This window comes from Saccostrea echinata, unplaced genomic scaffold (genome assembly GCF_033153115.1).
Source record: "Saccostrea echinata isolate AGI-Se365-2 ecotype Australia unplaced genomic scaffold, CSIRO_AGI_Sech_v1 ptg000032l, whole genome shotgun sequence".
In the NCBI taxonomy this organism is placed as follows: domain Eukaryota; kingdom Metazoa; phylum Mollusca; class Bivalvia; order Ostreida; family Ostreidae; genus Saccostrea; species Saccostrea echinata.
The window spans coordinates 8,192,769-8,220,688 of NW_026889781.1; the positions used below are offsets into that span (position 1 = coordinate 8,192,769).

General features: G+C 33.7%; 3 protein-coding genes and 2 pseudogenes across 3 annotated transcripts; 3 read left to right on the forward strand and 2 right to left on the reverse strand.

Moving 5' to 3' along the window:
* The first annotated feature begins 6,635 nt into the window (after positions 1-6,635).
* On the forward strand, positions 6,636-8,675 carry LOC133197922 (uncharacterized). Its single transcript, XM_061334099.1, has one exon. The coding sequence runs from the start codon at positions 6,636-6,638 to the stop codon at positions 8,673-8,675; it is 2,040 nt and encodes a 679-aa protein (XP_061190083.1).
* Positions 8,676-14,258: 5,583 nt separating this feature from the next.
* On the forward strand, positions 14,259-15,738 carry LOC133197923 (uncharacterized; annotated as a pseudogene).
* Positions 15,739-16,775: 1,037 nt separating this feature from the next.
* On the reverse strand, positions 16,776-17,837 carry LOC133197987 (putative nuclease HARBI1; annotated as a pseudogene).
* Positions 17,838-19,047: 1,210 nt separating this feature from the next.
* LOC133197924 (putative nuclease HARBI1) lies at positions 19,048-19,485 on the reverse strand. The gene has a single exon (XM_061334100.1). The coding sequence runs from the start codon at positions 19,483-19,485 to the stop codon at positions 19,048-19,050; it is 438 nt and encodes a 145-aa protein (XP_061190084.1).
* Positions 19,486-23,933: 4,448 nt separating this feature from the next.
* Positions 23,934-25,528, forward strand: LOC133197925 (uncharacterized). Its single transcript, XM_061334101.1, has 2 exons — positions 23,934-24,728; positions 24,875-25,528. Exons 1-2 carry the CDS (start codon positions 23,934-23,936, stop codon positions 25,526-25,528), a joined length of 1,449 nt encoding a protein of 482 aa, XP_061190085.1.
* Positions 25,529-27,920: the final 2,392 nt, after the last annotated feature.

Sequence of the window (27,920 nt, forward strand, 5' to 3'; positions counted from 1 at the left end):
TTAGCAAAAGATTGGGAGATGAAAAAGTATTGTGTTTCTATAACATGCAAACAGCAGTTTTCTGGGCGATTCAACAAAATATGATATATGACTGGTGTCCACAAATTCTGCTGGAATGTTTATGGAACTGTTTTAAATTCATCCTCAAGTGGGTGTATGTCTGTCCTAACTTTAAATTTACTTTTGTAGTAACAGCATGTTTCTGTGTAATATTTAAATTGAAGCACTTTTTTTTTTCATTATACGAGTTGTATAGGGAGAGTATAAAATCCATGTCAAAAGTCTTTTCATGTCATTTAATGCATGCATAAATATCATTCTTACACTCAAACTTTCTATCTGTACTGATGAAAATGTCATGATTTCTGAGACCGATTTTGACGTATATACACATCTATGACACGCGATCAGCAATAAACCTTGAAAGGTGTTGTGAGTTCATCCCTGTAAAAGTAACAAAGATTTCATGCTACAGAAATTAACAGTCTCTGTCTTTTAGAAACTTGCTTTTATATTACACAAGGAGACTTATGCACAAGAAAACAAATTGAAGAGCTGACAAAATGTCTTGTCACATCCGGAGATTAGCAACCGAGTTTGGTTGTGTTTCTCAAATGCTGTAATTAGCCACGCATTATTAGAAAACGGTTAGATAAATGAAAGAATGATCTTTTATAGAAGTGATAAAGGTAAAGTTATGAAAGCCATATGTAATATATAACTTTAGTGTAAAAACAGATGTGTACATATACTAAGAGTGTAGGAAAGGGAGGGGGGGGGGGCTTCAGGGCTATAAAACTTCGACGAGCTCACTTTTGATCTCAGTCTCACTTTAACAAAAGGTATATATAGTGAAAAAATGTGACCGAGAACAAAAGTAAGCTCATCTTAGTTTTATGTAGACATGGAGCCTGGTCTACAAAGATAAGACAGACTGGAGCTTTAAACATCAGACTTAACAATGAAAGTTATTATATCAGTGAACTACGATCAAAACAATTATATGGTCAACAGAACTAGAACTGTTTGCCTTATTTAATTATCCCACCTTTACAATGTAATGCATGCTAGAGATTTTCTTCTGCTGAACACATGTAGAAACAAGCTAATTCAGAGAATTTGTGTCCTCCGCTTAGGGAAAAAAACAGAACATGAGCAGTTCTAAGGGGGTGGGGGTGGGGGTGAGGGGGTCGGACCTCCCCCCCCCCCCCCCGGATTTGCAGAATTATTAAATGTAATACATGTATATTTAAGCAAATAAAAAATGCCAATATAGATATAAAGATTTGATAGTTTATTTTATATGGTTTTTATTAAATATATGTATAGAAATCCAATGTATAGAAGATTCTTTTTATATAGAATATTTATCCACTGTAATAATGATTTTATAAGAAGTTTGTACACGCCAGACGTTATAACTTTTTCTTTTCATATATTGAATACAATCATTTAGTTAATCAGAAAAAAATCGGGATCGTCCGGGATTTGAACCCGGGACCTCTCATTTGCTAAGCAAGAATCATACCCCTAGACCAAAGAGGCACTTGATTAGATATCAAATTATATGCAAACATTAGGTCACGTATAATGTTTATATTCACGTTCGATAATTTCAAAAATATTACCAATACATGGTGTCTAATTTAACCTTTACTAATCAGTTCTAATAGATGTAATTAGAATATAAAGTCCGTCAACAACCTGTATTATATGTTATAACTCTCCACATGCCCCTGTGCTAAAAATAGGACCAAGCGACTTTTAATACATTAACAAAAACGGGGCGGGACACTTTGAGAGGGGCGAAAGAGGTCATAGGGAGCTATGGTATAAAATTTCATTACAAAAGCTCAAAAGCTGTTTAAGATATCGCCCGGAAAAGAAACTGTTACACACAGACAGAATGTATGAATTTATAACCTTGAACTTTGATATTTTGACCTCAAAATCAATAGGGTTCTTTTTAGGCCATAGGGAGGAGTTGCTATGTAAAATTTCATTGCGAAAGCTCAATTGGTTCTCAAGATATCGCGCGGAAACGAAAGTGTTACAGGCAGACAGAAATACAGACGGACGGACGGACAGACAGACCGAAAATAATATCCCACACTTTCAGTGAAAGCGGGGGACAACAATAAGAGCATATACAGCTCTAAATGATTTACAGACGCTAGTTTACTACGATCAGGGAGAGTTTATTCCTGTAGGGACCAGTAGCATGGGGTACTTTTGAGATTTGTCAGCAGACAGGAAGCATCCAAGTTGTTCTATACTCATACCAACAATCTCATATATATATATATATATAGAGTTGCTTTCAAGAGTAAATATTTTCGTTAACAACGTGTTAATCTTCTAGTTAAACCACTAAATGATAAAACATGATACACTTGTGCCAAACTTTATTAAACTTTTGAAGAGTAGCATATTTTGGATTTTCATTTTAAGTAACAATGGCAACATCGTTCGTCAAAATCAAAAACCAGTTAAAATGTTGTTAACCTTAGTTTATACTAAATGTGTACTAAGTTTTATAAATATCCCAATATAACTCTAGGATTAGCAAACAATAGAACATAGGTCTTTGTTGTCAAAAGAGTCTCTCGCGAAAACATAAAACCTGAAACAAACAAGTATGAAATGATTTTTTCAAGCCTATGGAAATTTACTTAAGTTTTGCATATTGCTGTCAAGCGAACCAGTGTATTGTCGTTATTTCCAGATAATCGGCGTGTGAAGTATAAATAATTCCAAACTTGTACTAAATCACTATGTTGTTAACGGCGAGCAAAGAAAAATAACAAATAATGACGTGCATGTATTCCTATCGTAATTGCCTGCCATTTTTTCAATGTTTAATCTGCGCACACTTTGAATTTGCTGCCTTGAAAATACAGTCGTTGCATTCTAGGGTTTATATTAAGGCAGAAATGTTTGGGAAAATGAGTTTTTGGTGTGAATAGTTTGAAGACCCTGGAATTTATGTATTTTGGTATATAATGCCAAAGGATGAGATATAATATAACCCTATTTATTGCTTCAAAATATCATATGTCTTTCTAGAAAATGCAAGAGTAAAAGAAGAAACAATTTAAGATAAATAATCTAACTATCCAAGGATCTGAGAACACCTGTTTCACAAATTTGGTAATTGCTAAGTAAAAAAGTGAAAGTAGGGTTTATAGTCTACATTAATTGCCCTGCACAACTTCTACAATTTACCCCTTGGTGAGACCTGTACTATCATAGCATTTCTAGCCCCCTTCCGGGGGCATAAAAGCAGAGATGCCACATATATAACGCTTATGCTTTTACATCCACATAACCAGGTCGTCTTATATACATTTTAACCTGTGAATTGATAGGGTGCACCAGTAAAGTAACTTGCTCAAGGTTTTAATGAATTTGCAGAGTCTCAGAGATCGACTGGACTCGAACCCGGTCGACTGGATCCGAAGCTGTCCACGCTAACCACTGCTCCATTACTTCTACCACAGTAACCCCTCATACTGGTCTTTACTTGCTTAAGTAGTTCAAGTGTACTTAATTTTATCAGTTTACTATAGACTCATCGTGACCTTGGGGTCCGAATTCTTGCGGAAGGGACATAAATTTAAAACCTTCTTTTTAAAATTTTTAAAATATTTTCTGTGAGTAAAGATTTTCAAAAGTGTAATAGCCAACTTACCCATACAATTTCACCAGTTTAGTCTGAACCAAGGCCCAAAATACATTAGACATGCACAAACTGGTTATTATCGTTTAAAGATTAATTGAATGTGCTGATTAAAATCAAACAAACTTTTCCTGCTCGATGAAATTTCAATATATAATCCAAGAAACCCTATCCAGGGGCATGAATCCTAGACCAAGAGGCATGACGTTTACAATCAAAAAAAAAAAAAAAAAAATAATAAATATACTTACTTATTGTGATCAGACAAACGCTTTGCCTGCTAGCTCTCAATTAGAAATGATGAAGATTATTTAGGATGTATTTTTAACATATGACCAATTTAGTCCCACCCTAAGCCCTGAACAATCGACACAGAGGCACAACTTTTACCATTTTAGCAAAGGGATATTAACCTTCTTTAATCATACAAACAGTATGCCAGAAAAAAGTTTCTGAGAAAATATGATTTTTGAGATTGGTAAAAATTAATCTTAATACATTCCGAATTTATCTCATCTTTGGATCTGAACCATGGACCCATGGACTTTGGTAGAGAGCTAAAATGTTATAATAATCATGCTAACAATTTTCCTGTGTGTGGGACCCCCGAAAAAAAGAGCATTCTTTATATATCTGTACCTCAACGATACTCTGGAGCCTGAACAATGGACACTATGAGCACATTTGCATGAATTACACACATTGATAGAGGGCTAAGTGTTTACTATAATTAAGAAAAGAGTTTTCCTTCTAGATGCCGATGAAAAAAAAATACATATACGAGGGTTCTCCCAGAAAAAGCGACTTTTTAAACATCTCATAAACTACCAGACCAAATTAGTGGGGATGATATTTTCGTTATTTTCACTTAATATCATGGATTGTAATACTACACGTAAATAGAAACCAACTTTTTATTAATTCATTAATATAACGTACTGTGGATTCCTTATTTTTCGCGAGAACTTATTATCGCGAAATGACTCTTAAAAGTCAAATCGCGAGAACAATAATTTGCGAATAAACGGTTGATCAAGGGATTTTACATTGATTTCAGCACCATAAAAATAAAAGCGAGTAATTTAATTTCGCGAGTGGTGCTTCTCGCGTAATTAGGCGATAATTAATTCCTCGCGTATATTCAGGAATCTACAGTAATAAATGGCAATTATATAACGTTATATGAAAACACATTTTCGTTGGATATTGGCAAAAATGGCGTCGTCGGACCTTACTGCTGCGCACCAAATTATCATTTAGTACTGTATTGAGTGTGTTATGACACCTTTTCATCCGGGGAAAGAGATGGAAACAATAGAGTGAAATAAATAGGTGCCTCATACACTGGTATGTTCCTGACACAAGAGATTCAAGGATGGCTAGACTAGTTATTCGAAGGTAGAGGTGTTTGGTAGACCCCCCCCCCCCAAAGATGACAAACTGAAAAGTTGGGAGCATACCATCATAAGTGGAAATATCCGTTTAGCTACTCGAGTAGTTCATGATAAGGCTGTTGTCTTTTAAAGAATAAATTTTGCGATCTTTTGATGCCTATAGTGTGTCCAACATGGGTAATTTGCTTACCAAATGAAAAGAAAATGTAGTGTTGAATCTCTGCGTCAACAAGCTCTTTAAGATTCTAAGAAACGAGGTACAATTCCTGAACAAATTTACAAAGACCACAAATAACGTTTTGACGTCGTGGATGTTCTACCGACAGCTACATGTATTATTAACACATTGACCGTATTAGCGTTTTTCTGAGACGACCTTCGTAATTATGTATATCTTAAATATAAGATCAATTTAGCCCTATCTTGGGCGTGAACTATGGACATTAGATTAATAAATTTAACATTTTTGTTGAAAGATTTACTCAAGCAAATAATATGCCTGTTTGATACCCGTAAGAGAGAGGATTTTCAATCAATGTAATCATACTTAATACATGACAAACACACCACACCTCCAGAACGAATGAATCATGTGTTCTTAGTGGTTTGTATAATATTATGTCTACATCCAAATTTATTTAATGCAAATTTTGTTTTATCTCATTCCATTTTTTTAATCAAAAGGATAATATAATCTTCTTTTAACAATCTATAAAACTTCTATTAAATGTTTTGAAAGAAGCAAAGGTTTATCTAAAAACATTGACCCAGTATAATTTAACAAATTCCTTTACACTCCAATTTACGGAAATGTTATTTGTCAAAACGTACTGAGTTTAGAAGTACAATAATGACAGCTTTTTAGGAATCTGGTAAAAATCTTGAACAATAAATTTTTGTAACGGAATGTTTTATCATTCCATAAAAAAATTGAATGACACAAGAGGAATGTGTACAATAATGTGTGATGAGATTTGTCTTTACTAAATGTAGTACCTGAAACTTTTTATCTCTTACCTGAAAATGGATTCAGTTAGACAATCCCATACGTAAGTGTTTATGCTTACAATATATAATTATAAAAAAATGTCTACAATATCTATACCGGTTCATTTTTTGGACAAATAGAATTTAATTTATACGTGGAACAAAACAATCTTATGTTCCCTTAAATATTCATGACTTGTTTGTTCACAAACGATGACTGAATTTATACTGAAAAATTTGCAGTAAAAGCGAATAAACTTATTGACTATGGTACTGTATAAGCAGAATGTTTATCGAGGACTCAATGTTAGCATTATTAGAAATTATTACTCTACTTCTAATGCGGAAGCAATTGTCAGCAATATTTAATATAGTGATCAACTAATATTAAATATTACTGACAATTGCTTGCGCGAGTTGTCTTACCTGGTATTAGAAAATCACTAAAATCAGTTCTTGCTCAAAGTGATGACAAATCGCTAATTTAAATCTCGCTAAAACTTCGTTTTATAAGGTAACTAATAATATACTCAATTAACATACACATTCCAAATTTTCCTTTAATCATTTATAGGATGGTGGACTTAGAGAATATATCAGCGTTTGTGTTCCTCAGACTGTGTCATGAAGTGGGGACGTCATCGGAAGTTGGAGCCAGGAGAGATGTGGTGGACCTTAAAAATACACTGGCAAATAAAGCAAGAATAAATCATGACAACGTTTTCATGACAAGTGGAAGTCGCAGAGAAGGTTTCAGAATGATGGACTCAGACGTAGACGTTATGTGCTGGCCAGATAATTACCGTGTGATCTGGGACGTTCATCAATCACAGTGTTATAACATACACATGAAAGAACTGATTCTCTGTGATTGTTCCGAAAGCCCACCAGGATTCACCTTGTTATATTTACTGTCACCAAGATTGTATAGTGAAATCCATGGAGCTTGTGTTAGAATGAAAAACAGACATTATATATCTAGTTCTAAACACAGAGAGATGATGTGTTTTGCAGAACCACAGAGCTCCACTCTCCATGGACCTTGTGTGAGTAGATTTCATGGAATTCTAGGATATGATTTTGCTCACTGTCTTGCATCGGATATTTGGCCTCCGTCTGCTTCCTCATGGATAGACAGAAGTAACTCATGGCCTCAATACCATATTGTTCATGATATAGTAAAAAGTGGATGTCACTTTGTAGCAGTTGGACATAAACTAGGAAGACATGAACATAATGAATGGAGAATTTCTTTCTCTCTGGCAGAACAAAAACTTGTGTACGCAATGAACCACTGCCAGTTCTTAACTTACGGCCTGCTTAAGTTGTTTTTAAATAGAATAATAAACAATGGATTAGGCGATGATGATAAATTACTGTGTTCCTATCACATCAAGACTGCAGTTTTCTGGGTCATTCAACAAAATATGATACCTTATTGGTGTCCACATACTGTCCTTTACAGTTCCTGGGTCTGTTTTAAACTCATCCTCAAATGGGTATATGAGGGAGTGTGTCCTAACTTTTTCATTCCAAGTAACAACATGTTTCTGAGTAATATTTATGGTGAAGCCCAAAATGTTTTATTTATAAGATTGTATGAGCTGTATAAGATTGGTATAAGATCCATGCTAGACACTCTCTCCATTATGTCATGTAGTGGATGCATTGCTTTCCTGCGTGATCCAAGTTTTTCCCGCTGTGCAGATGAAAATATCAAGTTTTCTGAGGCTGATTTTGATGTCAAGTTATTTAAAGAAATAGAGAGCAATGACTCGCTACCCGCATTAAACGTACAAGGATGCCTAAATTATCTACAATACAATATATTAGAACGGACGATTACTACACCCCTGACACAGTATCAAGTCGGTGTGCTACAGACATTTACAAACTCTGTCCTCCAGAATCTAGCTTTTGTATTACATATGAATACTTATTCACAAGAAAACAAACTTAAATACAGAGCTGACAAAAAGTCCTGCCACATTCTTAAATTAGCAGCCAAGTTTGGTTGTATTTCAGACATGCTGTATATAGCCATGTATTATTACACGACATTAAGATACAAGGAAGCATTATATATCATAGAGGTGACAAAGATTAAACTAGCAAAGTCATACGTGATGCACAATTATAGTGTAGATGGGGAGAGGTATACAGAGGCTGTGGGGGGTCAATCCTGGTCTACAAAGATGAGACATGCTGTAGCATGGGATCTAAAACTTAATAACAAAATTATATACATCAGTGAATTGATACCAGAACAACATTCTAGTCAACAGAACAATGTGCCTTTTTTATATGTTCCACCCTTCGTTATGTTATACATGCTAGAAGTTTTCTGCTACCAACATATAGACACAATCAAAGCACAAGAAGCTTTAGATGATCTACGGACCCTGATTCACTATGATCAAGGACAGTTTATAACTGTACTTGCCAAAAATACAGCATGGCAGATTTTAGGGATTTGTCAACAGATGACAAGAAACTTCCAGGATGCTATGTTTTCATACCAACAATCTCTAAGAGAAGATCAACTCCACAGTATACAAACTGCTACAGAAATGAGAATACAAGGAATCCGTCTGCTAAATTACTATTCAAGTTGAATAATATCAGACATTTGAAGAAGAAATTTACTTGATACATTTTTTAATCGGTGTTTTTTTTTTTTTTTTTTTTTTTTTTTTTTTTTTTTTTTTTAATAGTGAATCGTAAAATTATCTTCATAAAGTTTATCATCAATTTATTTTTTTGACTAAACATTTGCTTTAAAATAAAACTGCACATTTATCATTGTACATAGTTAAATAATGTGGTTTTGCTGCCATTAGAAGCATAGCAAACTGTAGATTCCTAATTCCTTATTATCGCGAAATGTCTCTTTAACGTTTAATCGCAAGAACAATAATTCGCGAGTAGACGGTCGATCAAAAGATTTTGCATGGATTTTAGCAGCATAAAAATAAAAGCGAGTGATTTTATTTCCCGAGTGGTGTTTCTCTCGAAATTAAGCGATATTTTATTTCATATATATTTAGGAATATACAGCATGTCCACTAAAAGGAATGAAATGCTTACATAAGAAATTCATGTTTTTAAGAAATTTATGTTCCTAACTGCGTGATTTCTTTCTTTATTTTTTCATTGTATAGTATATAAAGTAAAGAGTAAATAATCTTCTTTTCTCCATGTAAGTCATGAACCAGATGATGCTTCATAATTATGACACCTGTGAACCAAGGTTTAGTAAAATGAATTAAGGTTGTGCAGGAGTAGCGTATCGAACGAACTTAAAAGAAATTTTCAATTTTAGTATTAAAATACATTTGTGGTAACATTCTTTTGTTTGAGCGGTCTATCATTTGCCGAGAATGACGAGCTGCAATTCGCATGTAAAACAGATTTTTTTTATATTTTGTATATGTTCTCCCTCCCGTAACTCTGGGTGATAAACATTATCATATATCATACTTTCATGTGAATTAACTGAATCTGATTCGTTGAGAAATATTTTTTAAAAACACTATTACCCGCTGAATGATGAAGCCACACCCTAGAGTGTATCAACAGTCAACATTGCTTGATGACGGGTGATATTCCAAAAAATAGTGACTGCGCAGAATTTATGCGCGCTAGGTTCACTGTTATATGACTACGCCTCGGTTGACAATGGTTTTCTTGGGGTGAAAATTTTCAATGTTACACTCAACTACATGCAATATTTATATATTAGAATATGTTACAAAGTTATATTAAAAAAGACAAAAAATGTGGAATTACTGGGTTACTAGCACCCTCACGTCGGGTACTCTACACACTTAGCTATCCAGAATAACTTTCACATTGCCGTACTTAATAAGACTAAAATTTATTTAAAATATATAAATCCAATAAGATATGTCTAAATCATTTATTAACAAACAGTAATAACGAGCATTTAAAGAACTGAGAAGAACTTGGACTTTAACTTATAAGGCCTAGATAATTCCAATACCATTAGTAAAAATCAAGAAAAATCAATAAAAAATATCATGTATCTTAATTCATTTCATACGTGAGATGGATACTATCCATAAGATAAACATGTATTTATACTTTATCCACGTATGTTATATCAAGAGCACTTACGGTTTTGATACAATCCCTTGCTTCAGGATGTAAATTTATTGAAGTTCTATGCGTCAAAATTCTTGCGATATAAAAGAAATCATAATGAGCATTTTTTTGTCTAAATAGAGAAAACATTCATAATATCTCAATGAAATGTCAAATTTTATAAATTATCGTACTGGCTGAGTACTGCAATGAGAGATGTCTCCCCCTCCCCCGACTGTTTCATAAGTAACGTTAGGCCTAGCATTTAAGTTTATGATGCAAGATTCCTTTGACCATATAGGAAAGTCTAGTCTCTTTAAACAATGCTTTCTTGAATTATACTCTAAGAATTTTTAATATTAATCTGGTAAACTTGAATGAAAAACAAGCAGATGACTGAGTCTGTATGAAAATGTACGAAAATATCATTCAATTTTATTATATCTACACTAGACAAAATTGCTAACGCACCACTTAAATAAATTAACATTTTTCTTTTCAAAACTTGTTGATGATGTTTTTGATATATAATTATGTTACTTTAATAAAAAAATGAGACATTTAAATGTTTTAACTGATAGATAATAAGAATGTTTACTGAAGCGTAACCACTTCATATAAAAAAATTAAAATCATTTCCATACTTTTTTGGTGGAATAAATTTCTATTTTATTTCTTTGTGGTTGTGTTCTTTATGTTTGTACAAATTAAAAACTCAGAAAAAAAGTTATAAAGTATGCGGTGTTTGACTCTAGAAGAGCGTGCTAAGGCAGCCAGTATGGTGTCTGCAGTGGGTTCCTTCGACGAAATTCGTGAAGATTAAATCAATTAAAAGATTATGCATTTCTCTGATGGAAAATTGTTGAAAATGAATAAACAATCATAAAAATGTTTACAATAGATAGCGACGGCATTAAGTAAGCACCACACAATAACTTCAAGAATGTTCCTCAAAATTGGGTGGATTTGGTAGGGACACTAAGGCACTGGATGACTACTAAGCGATATGGTCGTCAATCAGGATATATTATTTGATTTTTAAGTGAGAGACTGCTCCCATCGCAACCTCACGGACCACCATCGGTAATCACCAACTTCATATCTTGGCAAAAACGGTGTGCATTGCACGTCGGGAAATTGGTTTTCGGACAAGAAGATCCTTTAAGGGTCTTGAAATGACACCAAGACATTTGTCAATCCAACTGTTTTGGAAAAGATGACTTATTTTATATATTAGTACCAATCAGGAAAATGATCAATTCACAAATAAGAATAAGTGGTGAGTTAGCAATTTTGCCTAGTGTACATGCATGTAAATGTTCAAGTTATACCTGTGGTGTAAATAAGATGGAAACATAAAATGATTTTAATTTTGTTTAATAGAGGATATTTTGGACTGTGTCAAAAAGGTGAAAATTCCTATTGTTTGTGTGAAACCTATCAATTGTCTTGAGAAAAATCAATATTCGTATGCACAAAATGTTTTTATTATTTCATTTGCCATCGGGTATGGTGTCTATGAAACTGACATGGCCTTTTGGTTTTGCTTTTTTTTTGATAGCTGAAAACATTAAAAACTGATATTTTTTTTTTATTTTGTAATTATGGATATCTCCAACATACAGATACAAAAGTTTCACTGACAAGCTGTCCAAAATATTTTCCCTATACATTTCACACAGTATGATCTAATACCAACTCATAACAGATGTTTCTCTATCACTTGAAATCTATTTTTCTAACAATTATCCTAGTGGCATAATTTAATTTGTCAATGTTTTAATATTTTTACACTGTAACCATGCTTTCACAAGATCAATAAATGTGAAGTGCTTATCTCTTTCCATGACGCTACTAAATCGTTTGTTTAAGATCAACTTTTTACAGATAATCCGTTTCCTCTACATCTGATACACAGTCTCTATCATTCAAATACCTCCTGTGTCTTTACATCACGCATGCACAGTTCGCTTCTGACATATTTCGTGCTTCCTCCAGCATTTTAGCGTTTATTCTTGAAGTTTCCCGATGTACACGAAAAATTCTATCGTCAACTTTTTTTTCCATGAGATTTACCTATCTTCTGATTTCTTCTCAATAAAGCAAACAATTCAAATCAATGCTTAATTTTCAAAATCGATTTGCCGGAATGGGTAAAAAAAAAATTCTTCCTGGAGGTTAAAAAAAATTGAGTCGGGCCATTTTTAGCCAGTAGGTCGGGAGAGGGCAACCAAACAATTTTTAAAGATGGTCTTCACTAATATAATTTAGAATATAAATCTATAGCGCAATTAGTAATTTGAAACGTCTTGGATTTGTTTGTTTTTGCACCATTTCATAGAAATATAACTACAGACTTTATTCGTTATTTAGTGTACTGTTTGGAAATAAGTACAGTTTTACCTGCTCCTCGATCCAATTTCGCATTATTTAATCCTGAATATCTAATACATGGTCATATTTTAAAATTTTTATTACACAATATTCGAATTTATTTTGGAAACATATCTACCAAATTAAGATATAATATGACGTCAAGTAAAAAAGAATGCTTTGGATAAAGATAAGTATAATTTTTAGCCAATTGTAGTTCTTAACTTTTCTTACTTTCCATTTATTCTTGTCTTGCTTTCCAATTTATTTTATTTAATTAACTTTATGAAAACATGCTGAATTCTATTAAAGACAGCTGCTGAAGACCTTGGTAAAATTTCTAAAAATAATAAATGATTGTTAATTGAGGAACGATTTCGAATACCATTTGATAATTTATTTTAAATGATACAAGGGGTTTATATAAAATAAAATGTCATTAGAAATATTACCGACATCTAATCTCTAAAAATGGACTCAATTAGAACTTCCCAAACGTGTTTTTATGACAGCAATAATTATTTTTATCTAAAAATGCCTAAAACATCTGTATCATTACAATTTTAAGCTTATAAACAGATGGCACAAAACAATTTTTTTAAAGTGTCTTCCTTGTAATTCTTCAAATATTGAAGGACTTGTTGACAACAATGATTAAAAATTTTCACTCAAATGTATCGATTAAAATTCAAATTAACTCATGATAAAATTATAATAATTAATTAAATCCACTTAATGTATACTAAAAAGATATATTTCCCTTTACTCAGCTATGTTAAGGAAGAAATGGAAAAAGCGAACTTAGTACATTCTTAATAGGTATTATTTTTTAGAAGTCTTTGTAACAAAGTAATTGTAAACATGTAGGAAAGGTAATATAGATACCCATATTAGATAGGTTTGTGGCTTACTTAGTACCAGTTACATCGCATGTATCAGCTGTGTGTCATGTGACTGGTATAAAAAAATAGAATTGTTCAGCTGAATGTAGAAAATGAGGCTAGTGCAAGGGCATGTGCATGTTTTTGGAGAAAGAAATTGATACATATTAAAAAAAGATTTACATCGGGATCCTGAAAAAAGCTGGGAGCTAGTTTGAGCTGTTTCGGAAATACTCGTAATTTTGCTGAAAGTGCATATAATAGCTCAACATTTCCACTTCGCTTAAATTCTGTCATGAATAAAATAATGTGATGCCGACCAGAATCAGCTCCCAGCACTTTTCAAAATATACATGATATAACCAATTGATATTCCATATTTCAGCTCAAACAGTCTAGTCTATGCCCTTGCATTTTTGAGGTTAATCAGGTATATAAGGTGTTAGCGATATTTTTTACATTCAGTGTCTTCGTGCAGCTCCATAACACCTTGATAAATTAATAATCTACATTATTGTTTTAAATAAATTATTTCCTTTTAATTTTATTGATTAGATTTAAACATTGGCAATGGTTTTATATCTATTTAAGCATTTTTGCAATTATTAAACCAATGGATCACTTGTACTGCGTCAAGTCAAGGCTAGTGACGTCATTTATGATACAATATTTGCTTCTAATAAATCGGCAGTATTGCTATCAAATGTTGTGATTTTACAAGTTTTTATAAATAATTGATAAAATAAATGAATGCAAGTTGTTATTTACGCATCATCATGTGGTTAAATAGATTTTTGTCGCTTATTAAAAATTTAATGACGTCAAAATGAAACTTCCCATATGGTGCATCACAGATGTGAACTCAGGCCCCGCCGTCACCAAAATTCCTCTACCTCAACCTCAATACTCAGCCTCAAATTCTTGAGGTTCACTCAAGTGAGGAAATTCCTCAAACCACCGTCACCAAACCCTCTGAGGGTTTCCTCAGTTGAGGTGTATAAAAATGTACTCAACTCAGTTGAGGCGAGACATGAAACAATTCGTGCATTTTCGCGGATTTTTTTAACGCTATTGTTTACGCTATAAAATTTGTCGTCTGATGTAGAAAATATGGCAGAAATTGACATTGCAGCCTTACTGACAAAAAACACGTTAGATTCGTTAAAGGTACTGATGAGGTTATAACTGCACAAAAGAAAAAAAAGGGGAGCTAATTGGTCGGCCGAAGAAGAAATTTATTTGATAGAGGAAGTGTTAAAATATGAAGATCAACTTTTTGGAAAAATGAAGGGTTCGGGTGTGAGAGAAAAACATGGGCGGGTTAAAGATGAAACATGGCGGGGTATTGCCGACACATTGAACGGGTAAGTACATACCTTCAACCGTACCAGACGACTCCGCATTATCTCCCCATTGTTGTAACGTTAATTCGTACCATGTTTGTTTCAATCCGATTATTATTCTTTGTTCTTCTTAAAAAATATTAATAAATTAAGAATTTAATATTATATCTAAAAAGTACGCATGTGAGTAATTTCTCTTCAATTTGTGAAAAGATAGGCCTATTTGACAAAATACTATACATTGATTTGACGCCTTGCTGTTTGTATTCGATGTAGGTAGTTTAAAAATGAAAGAACGGCAGAGACGATTTCAAAGAAATACGATAACATCAAGCAGCGGGGTATGTACTTCGTTCAGAAATATACATGTACGCATGTATGAAAATCAAAATTCATAAACTTTGCAATAAATTTATTCATGTGCATCATTCCTTTGAACTAATATGTACGTATTCCCACCCCATGAGAGAGAGAGAGAGAGATTTTACTCGTCAGTGCAATCTTTTTTTTTTTTTGAAACGAATTGTTTTCTTTTGTGTGTATGTCTAGCTAAAGACAAAATAGATGCCCTTAAACGCCCGAAAACTGGAGGAGGCCCAGCTAAAGCACCCCTTACAGCCGCAGAGGAGTGTCTCCTTCAAGCTTTTGACGGTCGCCCTAACATTGTAGGACTCAACGGAGGCATTGATTCTGATGGTACGTATATGTATACGAACCGTAAGTAAGCACGCTTTTGATAGACTGTTGCAAGAGCTAGGCTCTGTTTTTTGCTCTTTCTTCAACAGCTGGTCAGTTGAAGTTATTACTCCAGGCCCTTGAAACACAGTCCCGACCCATTTTTTCTGAGTATTGTCTGTTTTGTTTTACTGTTTTAATATGTAAATTTTCATATAGATGCTATAGATGCCCCTTCTTTGCTGCTGTCAGGTCGAAGCTGGAAAATGTCAACATTTGATAAAAATGTACGAAAAAGTTAGACCACCCCCCCCCCCCCCCCCCCCAGCGAAATAGGATTTTAATTTGAGTTTAGACAGTTTACTTTTTTAATTTGCTTGTCACAATTTTTAAAGGTTGCCTATCTTTAAAACCGTTGCTCAATTCAGAGAGAAATACATGTATATCGTAATTCCACCAATCTTACAGAGCCCGCACCTTCCAGTACCTCGCTACCCGTGCCTGATCATGCTGATACGATAATGGAAGTCCTCACTGGACCTTCAGCTACGTGTAGCCTTGTAGAGCCTTGTGGAGACGGCAGCCGCTCACACAACATATGTATGTTTTCCCAGTATTTTGTTTCCTTGTGATTGCTCAAATATAGTTAGAAATTGTTATACATGTATAATTATAGTAATTTTTATTTTTAGTGAAAAGTTCAAATGGACGAAAGAACAAGAAGAATAGCAGGCATGATATTATAGAGGAAGCAGAGAGATGTAATCTGGAGTTGGAAAACCAGGTGTTAAAGTCCACGGCGAAAAAGTTGAAGTTAGAGAGAAAGAAGTTGAAAAGTGAAATTAAGTATATACATATGCAGAAGGAGTATTTATCGTTGAAGATAAGCAAGGAATTTCCTGGTCATAATATAACACTTTCACAGCCATCACCATCATCATCCGATTCAGAATGATAAGAATATCAAAAAATCAGTAGCCCTTCTTACAAAACCTGTTACTAACTCTCACTAGTTATGGAACCTATACATATTTCAATCACAGCAAATTGTTCACTGTTCTTTCGTTATACATTGAATATAACTTTAGTTATAGTAATAAAAAAAAATTAAAAAATAATGAATTTAAAAAAATAAATAAAACGAGACGGATTACGGGAAGAAAACTAGTTTTTATTTATGCTTTTACTTCTGCTGGTTTGCTGGTATCCTTTAATTCTGAAATGAAATAAATTTTCATTACCAATTAGTGTCAATGGTTATGATATTTTTGCATGTCATTTTTAAAGAGCACATTAATAAAAATTATCATCTGATAATATTGCGGATGTTTACTTGTTTCCTTGTCTATCCAAAATATGTCTGAGCAATATAGTCACGCATGTGACTGCCCTCTGTCCCATTACAAGAAACGTGGTGGTCCGTGGGATTGTAGTGAATCACGTCCTGTCTGTCCATCGCAATATCTCCACGCTCTATCCCGATATTGTGCAAAACCACGCATGCAACAATGTAGGCCGCTGCTTGGTCTGGGCATGTTCTGAAAGTGTACATATAACAAAGTGAAAGCATGATATAAGAAGTTAAAATTCTTGACGCAGTTTAAACAAAATTCATTACCTAAGTGTTCCCTGAAGACAGGAAAACGCCTTTTAAGGATGCCGAAACTCTGCTCGACTAGCACCCGTGTTCTACATAGGGATGCATTGAACCTTTGCTGGGCCTCTGTAGTTGGGCTGAGATATGGAGTCATCAGAAACCTGCGACATGGATACCCTGAGTCTCCTAGAAGGAGGCCTTTGTGCTCATCTGAAGTTAAAAAAGGGAATGATTATATACACATTGTACATGAATAGTTATGTATATTTTGTCTTGAGATAGCTACAAACACGTACATGTAGCACCAAGGGGGCCAGCCCCCCCCCCTCCCACTTTTTTCCAAACATAATTTTTACTATTGAAAATGTTCATTGAAAGACCGGTTACCCCCCCCCCCCCTTTTTTGTTGCAGTAATGTCAAATAAGGGAAATAATGCAGTAATGTATGAGAAAAATTTGGCACTGAAATAAGTTGGTACTGAAAGAAGATGGAACCCCCCCCCCCCCCCCACACACACACACACACGCGAAATAAGAAAATCCACCACCACCCCCTTTTTTTGCTTCTCAAGTTTTTTTTTTTTTCAGGTAAGTTGAATTATTTTTCTCTGGCTGCCCCCACCCCCTTTCCAAAATCGATGCTACGTTCCTGAGCTATATAAAGATTGTAAAAGTGACAGTTGGAAATATACCCCTTTCAAATTGTCTGCATAGTGCTGATTCTCTCCAGATCCTACTGTCCTGCACACTGCCAGGCCAATTGGCACAAACGCTGGTAATACGAAATTTTGCATCACACACCATCTATTTAATAAAATTACACGTGTTACTTAAAGTATTGAGGATAAAGGATACAAATTTGAAATCGGAATTTAATACGATTACCTGCACATTCAAAGAATGAAATCCCTTCCGATTCACGAAGTCTGATTCGTTTTCTGAAGGGCCTTGTATCTTCACAAACGTCCCATCTACACACCCCAAGACATTTGGGAACCCTAGATTGAAAATTTCTGACCATGCGTATTTGGATACTTCAGATTTAAAAAAAAGTAAATATCATCGATGTATTTATCAATTATTTAGCATGATCAATATTAATTTTGAAAGCACACAGACTTTATTTAATTACAGTTTTAGCATAAGGTGTGCTTTTACATGTACATGTATAGGAAGTTTGAAAGTTAAAAATATTATTTGATTTTTAGAATATAACACCCCAATCTACTACATGTAGTGCATTAATAAATAGAATTTTGAGTCTTTTTATAGAATAAAATAAGTTATGATGAAATAAAAGCAGCGTACTTTGTTACATCTGCTTACATGTATCTAATTACGTGTCGGTCACAGAACTTATGTTTATTGTTTTTTTTTTAAATCGGTTAAAATTTTCTGATATTGATGGCAATATTAATTGATTAATAATAATTTCGTTAAGTTTATGAAGAATGATTTATAAAAATATTAATGTCAAGCAATTTTTTATGAAATTGTTATAAAAAGGAGGATCCAACCCTGCCCTTCTCAAATCGTTCTTCTTCGCCTTATTTTTTTTAAAGGGGGGGGGGGGGTTAAGGGTAACAGATAACAAAACAGTACCTGTATATGCCTTTATATGCCCAAAATAATCAACAATCTAAATCCACTATTGAGCTTTGAACAGTTGAATACTTTGAAATATTTGGTGTTAAATCCGTTTGTCACTACATGGATGACAATATTAGGAATTTCTCACAAATAATAATAAATAAATACATTCGCTTACAGACGTTACTGATATTGCATTTCTTTTGAATGAGTTTGTTTCGTTATATTTTTTTTGTACATGCTCACAATGCTTTTTGCAATAAAACATTAGATTTCATTACGATAAAACAGATTAAAAAACGTTCTATTTCAACGTTTAAGTCGACTTCTCAATGTACGATTGCCCAAGCATAGGATAGTCCAAGAATTATTCCTCTTGTACATATTCTGAAAATGAAAGTAAGAAAGAGCAGACGCTGAGTGACTAGTTACCTGCGATCTTCAAAAATTCCTGTTTTGTTTGTCTGGCTGTTTGGTCCCTCGGAAACATGATAAAGTTTTGCCGAATGTCGTTGATGGCCTGGGTCACAGAACGGCAACATCTACTGACTGTGCACTCGGAAACATTTACACTGTCCTCGATCAATTTATGAAAAGCACCCGTAGCCAGAAAACGCAAACAGACCAACAGCTGCAACAGTGGAGGTAAGGCTTGATTTTTTGTGGTGTTTATTAGTTTGTGTTCAATCAGAGTCATCAAATAGACGATTGTAGGCCGCCGAAATCGAAATCGTTCGTAAAGTTCGTCGTCTGTGTACACTTCCATAGGATTTAGACGATCTTTTACTACCCTACGTTCGGGTCTTTCTCTCCTCAGCAAAAATCTTCTATATTTTCGTCGTCTTCTACGCCTGTACGCCATTTTAATTTCCTTGAGTAAGCTTTTAAGGTTGCTATAGAGTTATACTTAAAAATTAGAGTATTTACTCAAAATTCTGTTGAGGAAAACTCAATTTTTTTGTGGTGACGGTGACTTGAGGGTGAGGCTATGAATTTGAGGGAAAACCTCAGAGTTGAGGCTGAGTATTGAGTTGAGGGATGTTGGTGACGGCGGGGCCAGGCCTTCCTTAACGTAGCTGAGTAATCATTAATATGCAATAGAACAACTACAACATATGTGACAGTATGCATTCGTTAAACTTTGTCAAAAAGTGGGGTCGTCAATGGAAGTTGGAGCCAGGAGAGATAAAATGGAGATCAGAGAGATGGTAGAGAATCGATCGAGAACTGATGATGACATCGCTGTTATGCAAAGTAACAGAAAGGGGTTAGACATGAAGGATCAAATATGGACGCTATGCTGTGGCCAAAAAATAACCATGTAACCTGGAATCCATCCAGCCTCTCTGTTATATCATGCATTAAACACAAAATGGAGCATTCCCTTCTCTCCCAGAATAAAACACTGAACCACTGTTAATTGTTAACTTAGGGCTTGCTTATATATATATTTAAATAGAATAATTAGCAGTAGATAAGATGATGATGAAAACTTATTGTATTCCTATCACATGAAAACAATAGTTTTCTGGGCGATTCATCAAAAATATAATTCATGACTGGTGTCCATAAAATCTTCTGGGGTGTTTATGGATCTGTATTAAATTCATCCTAAAATGAGTGTATGAGGGTGTCTGTCGCAACTTTTGCTTTCCCAGCAACAGCGTGTTTCTGGGTAATATTTATGTTGAGGCACAAAATGTTTTATTTATTTGACTTTACGAGTTGTTTAGGAAGAGTATATGTTGATTATATAATAAGAAGGGGATGCCACTAAATTTGTAGTGATTGGACATAAACAAGGAGAACCTGAACCAAATGAATGGGGATTAGTTATCATATGAAATAAAAAATATTGTACGAGGGTAGTTGAGAAAGTTCGCGGACTTCTGTCTTAACTTTTTTACTTGACGTCATATTATATCTAAATTTGGTAGATATGTTTCCAAAATATATTCGAATATTGTGTAATAAAAATTTTAAAATATGACCATGTATTAGATATTCAGGATTAAATAATGCGAAATTGGATCGAGGAGCAGGTAAAACTTTACTTATTTCCAAACAATACATTAAATAAAGAAAAAAAGGTCTGTAGTTATATTTCTATGAAATGGTGCAAAAACAAACAAATCCAAGACGTTTCAAATTACTAATTGCGCTATAGTTTTATATTCTAAATTATATTAGTGAAGGCAATCTTTAAAAAAATGTTTGGTTGCCCTCTCCCGACCTACTGGCTAAAAATGGCCCGACTCCAAGCTTTTTTTAACCTCCAGGAAGCAATTATTTTTCTTTTTACCCATTCCGGCAAATCGATTTTGAAAATTACTGGTAAGCATTGATTTTGAATTGTTTGCTTTATTGAGAAGAAATCAATTTCAGAAGATACGTAGTCCTCATGGAAAAAAAAAGATGACGATAGAATTTTTCGTGTACATCGGAAACTTCAAGAATAAACGCTAAAATGCTGGTGGAAGCATGAAATATGTCAGAAGCGAACTGTGCATGCGTGATTTAAGGACACAGGCGGTATTTGAATGATAGAGACTGTGTATCAGATGTGGAGGAAACGGATTATCTGTAAAAAGTTGATCTTAAACAAACGATTTAGTAGCGTCATGGAAAGAGATAGGCACTTCACATTTACTGATCTTGTGAAAGCATAGTTGCGATGTAAAAATATTAAAACATTGACAAATTAAATTATGCCACTAGGATAATTGTTAGAAAAATAGATTTCAAGTGATAGAGAAACATCTGTTATGAGTTGGTATTAGATCATACTGTGTGAAATGTATAGGGAAATATTTTGGATTACCTCATGGCGCTATGTTTTTGACGTTACAATGTTCTTAAGTGTGTTTCGTCGTTACAAAACATATTGATTTTAAAACTAAGTAACATGTTTTCTATATCACTTGGAATGAAATTTCACAAATCAAAATAAGACTTTTTTTCATATGATTATAAGCTCATTTTAAATTTCTAGGAAATAGTATAACGAAGATTAACATGGTGTTCGAACTTTTCGATCATTCCTAGTAAGTGCTGATTTTAATGATTCAAACTTTTCCTGCTAGATGTCCATGTTCAAAGATGAATTTTCAATATATGATCCAATAGACTCTATCCAGGGACATGAATTCTAGTCCAAGAGGCATGAAGCTTACAATCGAAAACAAAGTTTTAATGTACCTACTCATTGTGTTCAGGGAAACAGTTTGTTTGCTAGCTCTCCATGAGAAAAGACGAAGATTCTTTAGGATGTGTATTTGTAACATTTGTCCAATTTAGCCCCATCCTAAGCCCTGAACAATCGACACGAAAGTCAGGAATTATATAGTTTTAGCAAAAGGTTAACCTACTGTAATCATACCAACATCATGTCAGATAAAACTTCTGAGAAAATATGCCTTTTAAAATTGGATAAAATTATTCTTAATATATTTCCAACATATCTTTTTGGGATCTGAACCATGAACCCACGGACTTTGGTAGAAGGTTATTCTAATCATGCTAAACATTTTCCGGATGCCCCCGAGAAAAAATAAGTATTCTTATCATCGGGATTCAACGATACTCTAGAGATTTGACAATGGACAGATGGACATATTTGCATGCAAGAGTTGAAGATAACGAACAGTGATCGATCTAAAAAAAAATATTAACAATACAAATCTGTGAAGAAGGCATATAACATGGACTACTGGAAATACCAGGTGTTTGATTGTAAAATCGAGTAGAGGACCAAGTGCTTAATATAATTAAGCGAAAAAATTTTCTAATAGATGTCCATGAGAAAAGATTAATATATAATTTATACAGTTTAAATGACCAATTTAGCTTCATCTTCTGCCTGGACTATGGGCTTTGTCTTCATAAATTTGATATTTTGGGTGAAAGATTGAGTATTCAATGGATTCATGAAAATTATATGCCTGTTTGATGTCCATGAAAAATACAAAGGATTTTCAAATGTATAATCATTCTAATTGTATAAAAAACACACCCCACAATTAGAACGAATGCTTTATGTGATTTTAGCGGTTTATATCTTATTATGTGTACATGCAGGCTCATTTCATGCCAATTTTGGTGAAATTTCATTTAAATTTTTAATCTAAATGATTATGTAACTTTCTTGTAACAATCCATAAGTCCCTGTATTAAATGTTTTAAAAGAAGCATTGGTTACCTAAACACATTCGCTAAGTATTATTTTACAAATTCCAATTTACGTAAATTTAATTTACTTTGTCAAAGCATACGGAGTTTTAAAGCACAATAATGACAGCTTGTATTAAACCTGGTTAATATCTTAAATAATAAATTTGTGTGACGGAATGATATCTATGTTATATCATTACATAAGAAAAATTAAATGACACAAGAGGAATGTCTAAAAAAAATATGAGGAGATCTTTCGACACTAAATGTAGTACCTTAAACTTTTCATCTCTTAGATGTGACAAGGTTTCTGTTAGACATTCCCATACGTAAGTGTTCATGTTCATGCCATTCAGTAAAATGTTCATGATTGTTTGAACACAAATGATAAAAGTGAAGTACATGTAACACTGATAAATTTTCAGCAAAAGCAAATAAACATCTTGAAATCGTACAAAAAGAATGTTATTCGAGAATTCAGTTTTGGCTGTATTAACAATTATGTTAAGATCGCTGATATTTAATATTGCTGACAATTGCTTCCGCATTAGAGGGAACGTTCTCTTTCTTGGCATCATATAATCCATAAAATTACTTCTCGCTCAAAGCTAAGGACAAATTGCTAATTAGCGTCTTGCTAAAAATTCCTTTTATATGGTAATATTAATTTATTTAAGTAAAATACATATTCCAAATTTCTCTTTATCATTTATAGTATGGTGGACATAGAGAATGTGTCAGCTTATGTGTTCCTCAGACTGTGTGGTAAATTCGGAACGTCAAGGGAAGTTGGAGCCAGGAGAGATATGGTGGACCTCACAAATGTATTTGAAAATCAAACAAGACAACATGGTGACAACGTTATCATGATCAGTGGAAGTCGCAGAGAATGATTCAGACTTGATGAATCGGATATAGACGTTATGTACTGGCCAGATAATTACCGAGTGATCTGGGAAGTGCATTAGTCTCAGTGTTATAACATACAGAGAAAAGAACTGATTCTCTGCGACTGTACCGAAATCCCACCAGGATTCACCTTGTTATATTTACTCTCACCAAGATTGTACATTGAAATCAAGGATGCTTGTGTTAGAATGAAAAAACAGACATTATATATCTAGTTCTAAACACAGAGAGATGATGTGTTCCACAGCGTCACAGCGCTCCACTCTACATGGTCCCTGTGTGACGAGATTTCATGGAATATTTGGAATTGATCATGCCCATTGTTTCGCATCGGAAATTTGGCCTCCATCTGCAACCTCATGGATTGACAGATGTCACCCATGGCCCCCGTCCCACATTGTTGATGACATAGTGAAAAGTGGATGTCATTTTGTGGCAATTGGACATAAACTAGGAAGACATGACACCAATGAATGGAGAATTTCTTTCTCTTTGGCAGAACAAAAACTTGTGTATGCAATGAACCATTGCCAGTTCTTAACTTACGGCTTGCTTAAATTGTTTTTAAAAAGAATAATTAACAATGGATTAGGTGACGATGATGAATTACTATGTTCCTATCACATGAAAACGGCAGTTTTCTGGGCGATTCAACAAAGTATGATACCTCATTGGTGTCCACATACTCTCCTTTACAGTTCCTGGGTTTGTTTTAAACTCATCCTTAAATGGGTGTATGAGGGGGTGTGTCCTAACTTTTTCATTCCAAGTAACAACATGTTTCTGAGTAATATTTATGGTGAAGCCCAAAACCTTTTATTTATTAGACTGTATGAGCTGTATAAGATGGGTATAAAACCCATGATGGATACGCTCTCCATTATGTCCTGTACTGAATGTTTATATTACCTTCGAAATTCAAGTCTTTTCCTTTGTGGGGATGAAGATTTCCAGTCTTCCGAGGCTGTTTTTGATATCATTCTATGTAAAGAATTAAAGGAAAATGACTCACTACCCGCCTTAAACGTACAAGGCTGTTTGATATATTTACAAACGATAGAGCAGATGATAGATTCATCCGTGACAAAGTATCACGTTTTTACAACCTCTGTCTTGCAGAATCTAGCTTTTGTATTACATCTGAATACTTATACACAAAAAACAAACTTAAGTACAGAGCTGACAAAAAGTCCTGTCACATTCTGAAATTAGCAGCTAAGTTTGGTTGTACTTCAGACATGCTGTATATAGCCATGTATTATTACGAGACATATAGATACATGGAGGCATTATTCCTTATAGAAGTGATAAAGGTCAAGCTATCGCAGCCATACGTGATGCACAATTTTAATGTCGATGAGGAGATGTACACGAAGGTTGTAGGGGGTCAGTCCTGGTCTAGAAAAATGAGTCAAGCTGTAGCATGGAATATCAAACCAAACAATAGAATTCCTTACATCAGTGAATTAATACCAGAACAACAGTGTAGTAAACACAACGATGTGCCTATTTTATATGTTCCACCCTTCGTTATGTTATACATTCTAGAGGTTTTCTGCTACATATATGTAGACACAATCAGAGCAAAAACAGCTTTAGATAATTTAAGGGCCTTAGTTCACTTTGATCAGGGACAGCATATACCTGCACACACCAAAAACATAGCCTGGTATATATTGGGGATTTGTCAACAGATGACAGGGAATTTCCAGGATGCTCTATACTCATACCAACAATCTCTCAGAGAAGATCAACTCCACAGTATACAAACTGCAACAAAAATGAGAATACACGAAATCCATCATCGGTATCACTTTACTAGTTGATAAATGTCGGACATTTGTGGCTGAGAGTCACCTCATAGATTTTTTAATCGTGTATTTTCCCTTATTTTGAATTGTACAAGAAATTCAATAGATATAGTTAATAACCCATGCATTTTAATGATTTACATTTTGTTTCAAAATATTTATCATTTTATGCAGTTATATGAGTGTGGTTTTGCTGCAATTAGACTACATAGGGATATGTCTACTGAATGAAATGCTAACACAATAAATAAATGTTTTTAATTGTTTTCTTTATGGCATGATTATGAATTGAGAAGTAGTATTCGGACATTAACTTATAAGACCTAGATAATTCCGATACCGTTCGTCAAAATCAAGAAAATCAATAAAGAATATAATGTACTGTATTTTAATTCATTTCATACATGAGATGGATACTATCCAAAAGATAAATATATCTTTATACTTAATTCACGGGTATGCTTTATCAAGAGCACTTCCGGTTTTGACTCAGTCCCTCGCTTAAGGATGTAAATTCATCGAATTTCCTGCGTTATACAAGAAATTATAATGAGTCAAAAAGAAAAACAACATTCATAATAACTCGAATAAATGTCAATTTTATTAATTATCTTACTGGCTGAGTGCTGCAATGACGGATGCCCCCCCCCCCCCCAATACCTCAATCGTTTCGTAGGTAACGGTAGGCTTAGCATGTAAGTTTATGATGCAAGATTCCTTTGACCATGTAGGAAAGTATAGCCTTTTAAATCATGCTTTTTTACGCTATACTATAAGAATTTTTAATATTTGCTGGAAGAGACTAATAAACAAAAGGAAGCTAGTTACTACAAAAGAAAAGAGGGGGAGATAATTAATGTTCTATTTGGCATGATTGCACCTTACAAATATTTAAAGCTTTTACAATTCTGTTTACATCTAGCAATGTTTATGCGATAATAATTTGAATGCAGAGTAAACAGGAAAACTTCAATGGAAAACACGCAGATGACTTGGTAATGATTTGTGAGAATATCATTCAATTCAATTATATCTACATGTATGCAAGTAAAAGTTAATGTTATACCTATGGTGTAACCAAGATGGAAGCATAAAATTATTTTAATTTTATTTAATATGCAATATCCTGGACTGTGTCAATAAAGTGAAAATCCTATCGTTCTGTGAAATCTATCAATTGTTTTGGGAAATTAATATTAATCTGCACAAAAGTGTTTTTATTATTTTGAGGTATAGTGTCTTTGAAACTAGCACGGCTTTATGGTTCGGCTGTTTTTTTTAATTAAATTTTGATAGCTGAAAATCCTAAAAAAAAGTATTACTGTTTTTGTAAATATGGATTATCTTCCGATTTAGGCTAAAAAAAAAGACATCTTACTGCACATGGAAATATTCTAATTAAGTATGAAAAGTAAAATAGATGATTGGTACTTGAATGAGAAATAAACATAACTCCGATTTGTTTTCTGATTGTCTGTTATATTTCATCTTAAATACTACATTTTTTGTCTATGTTTAGAGGATATTGTCAGCCATATTTTACCGAAAACAATTTTACTGTTGCCGTGAAAACCACGCAGTACAGTTAAGGTGCGCAATGGAAATCACGGCAATTTTTGTGATTGAAAATATATTTTTAATCAGGATGGCGATTCTTTTCAGTACTTTATTGATATCCGACAAATGTAATTATGGTTAATAACTACATTTTGAGGACGATAAGATTTTATATTTAGACTTGTCACGTGATGCGGCAGTCACGTGATATAGCACATATATTTGCAGAATTGAGGTCACCTATAAATTTCACTAGTGCAAGGGCATAACCAAGTTAAAATTCTAAATTTAGAGTATAAATATTTTCAACACGCATCGTCGTTTCTGAAAAGTGCTGCGATCCTCTATAGATTCTGCTATTTCATTGTTAAAATCAAATTTATAAGACTGCATTCTGTATTTTTTGCTGGTCAACAGCATTAAATATAGATATAATTAATTCATTTTCTAAATTTCATCAGGATCGCAGCACTTTTCAGATACCTTAATACTTCTAGAGATTATATGTAAAAGCTTACTGTGATCCATTGAGTGTATGCCCTTGCACTAGATCGATTTATTAAGACCCTTACATTACCCTCCGATGTACTTGCATACAAATGTACGGCAGTATCAATTAAATAGGAAATATACGGAATATATATGAATAAAATCATAAAGAAGACATTGCATCCAAGTTAATGGCCTCTTAAATATCTTTAAATAATATTTTATTTAATTATAGAATGCATTTTTTGTTCTGAAAATATTTCTTGATCCGCCACTCACTGCATACAAAATGCGTCAGGTTTTACGAAAATGACGTCACATCGACAAGTGCATCGTGATCAGTGACTTGTTTATATCTTGC

What these genes read in the sequence shown, in the direction of transcription:
- LOC133197924 (XM_061334100.1), bottom strand. Translation starts at nt 19,485, where the DNA reads ATGGCGTACAGGCGTAGAAGACGACGAAAATATAGAAGATTTTTGCTG.
- LOC133197922 (XM_061334099.1), top strand. Translation starts at nt 6,636, where the DNA reads ATGGTGGACTTAGAGAATATATCAGCGTTTGTGTTCCTCAGACTGTGT.
- LOC133197925 (XM_061334101.1), top strand. Translation starts at nt 23,934, where the DNA reads ATGATGTGTTCCACAGCGTCACAGCGCTCCACTCTACATGGTCCCTGT. An exon ending in ACTCACTACCCGCCTTAAAC is followed by an intron (nt 24,729 to 24,874) that starts GTACAAGGCTGT and finishes AACAAACTTAAG; the next exon opens with TACAGAGCTGACAAAAAGTC.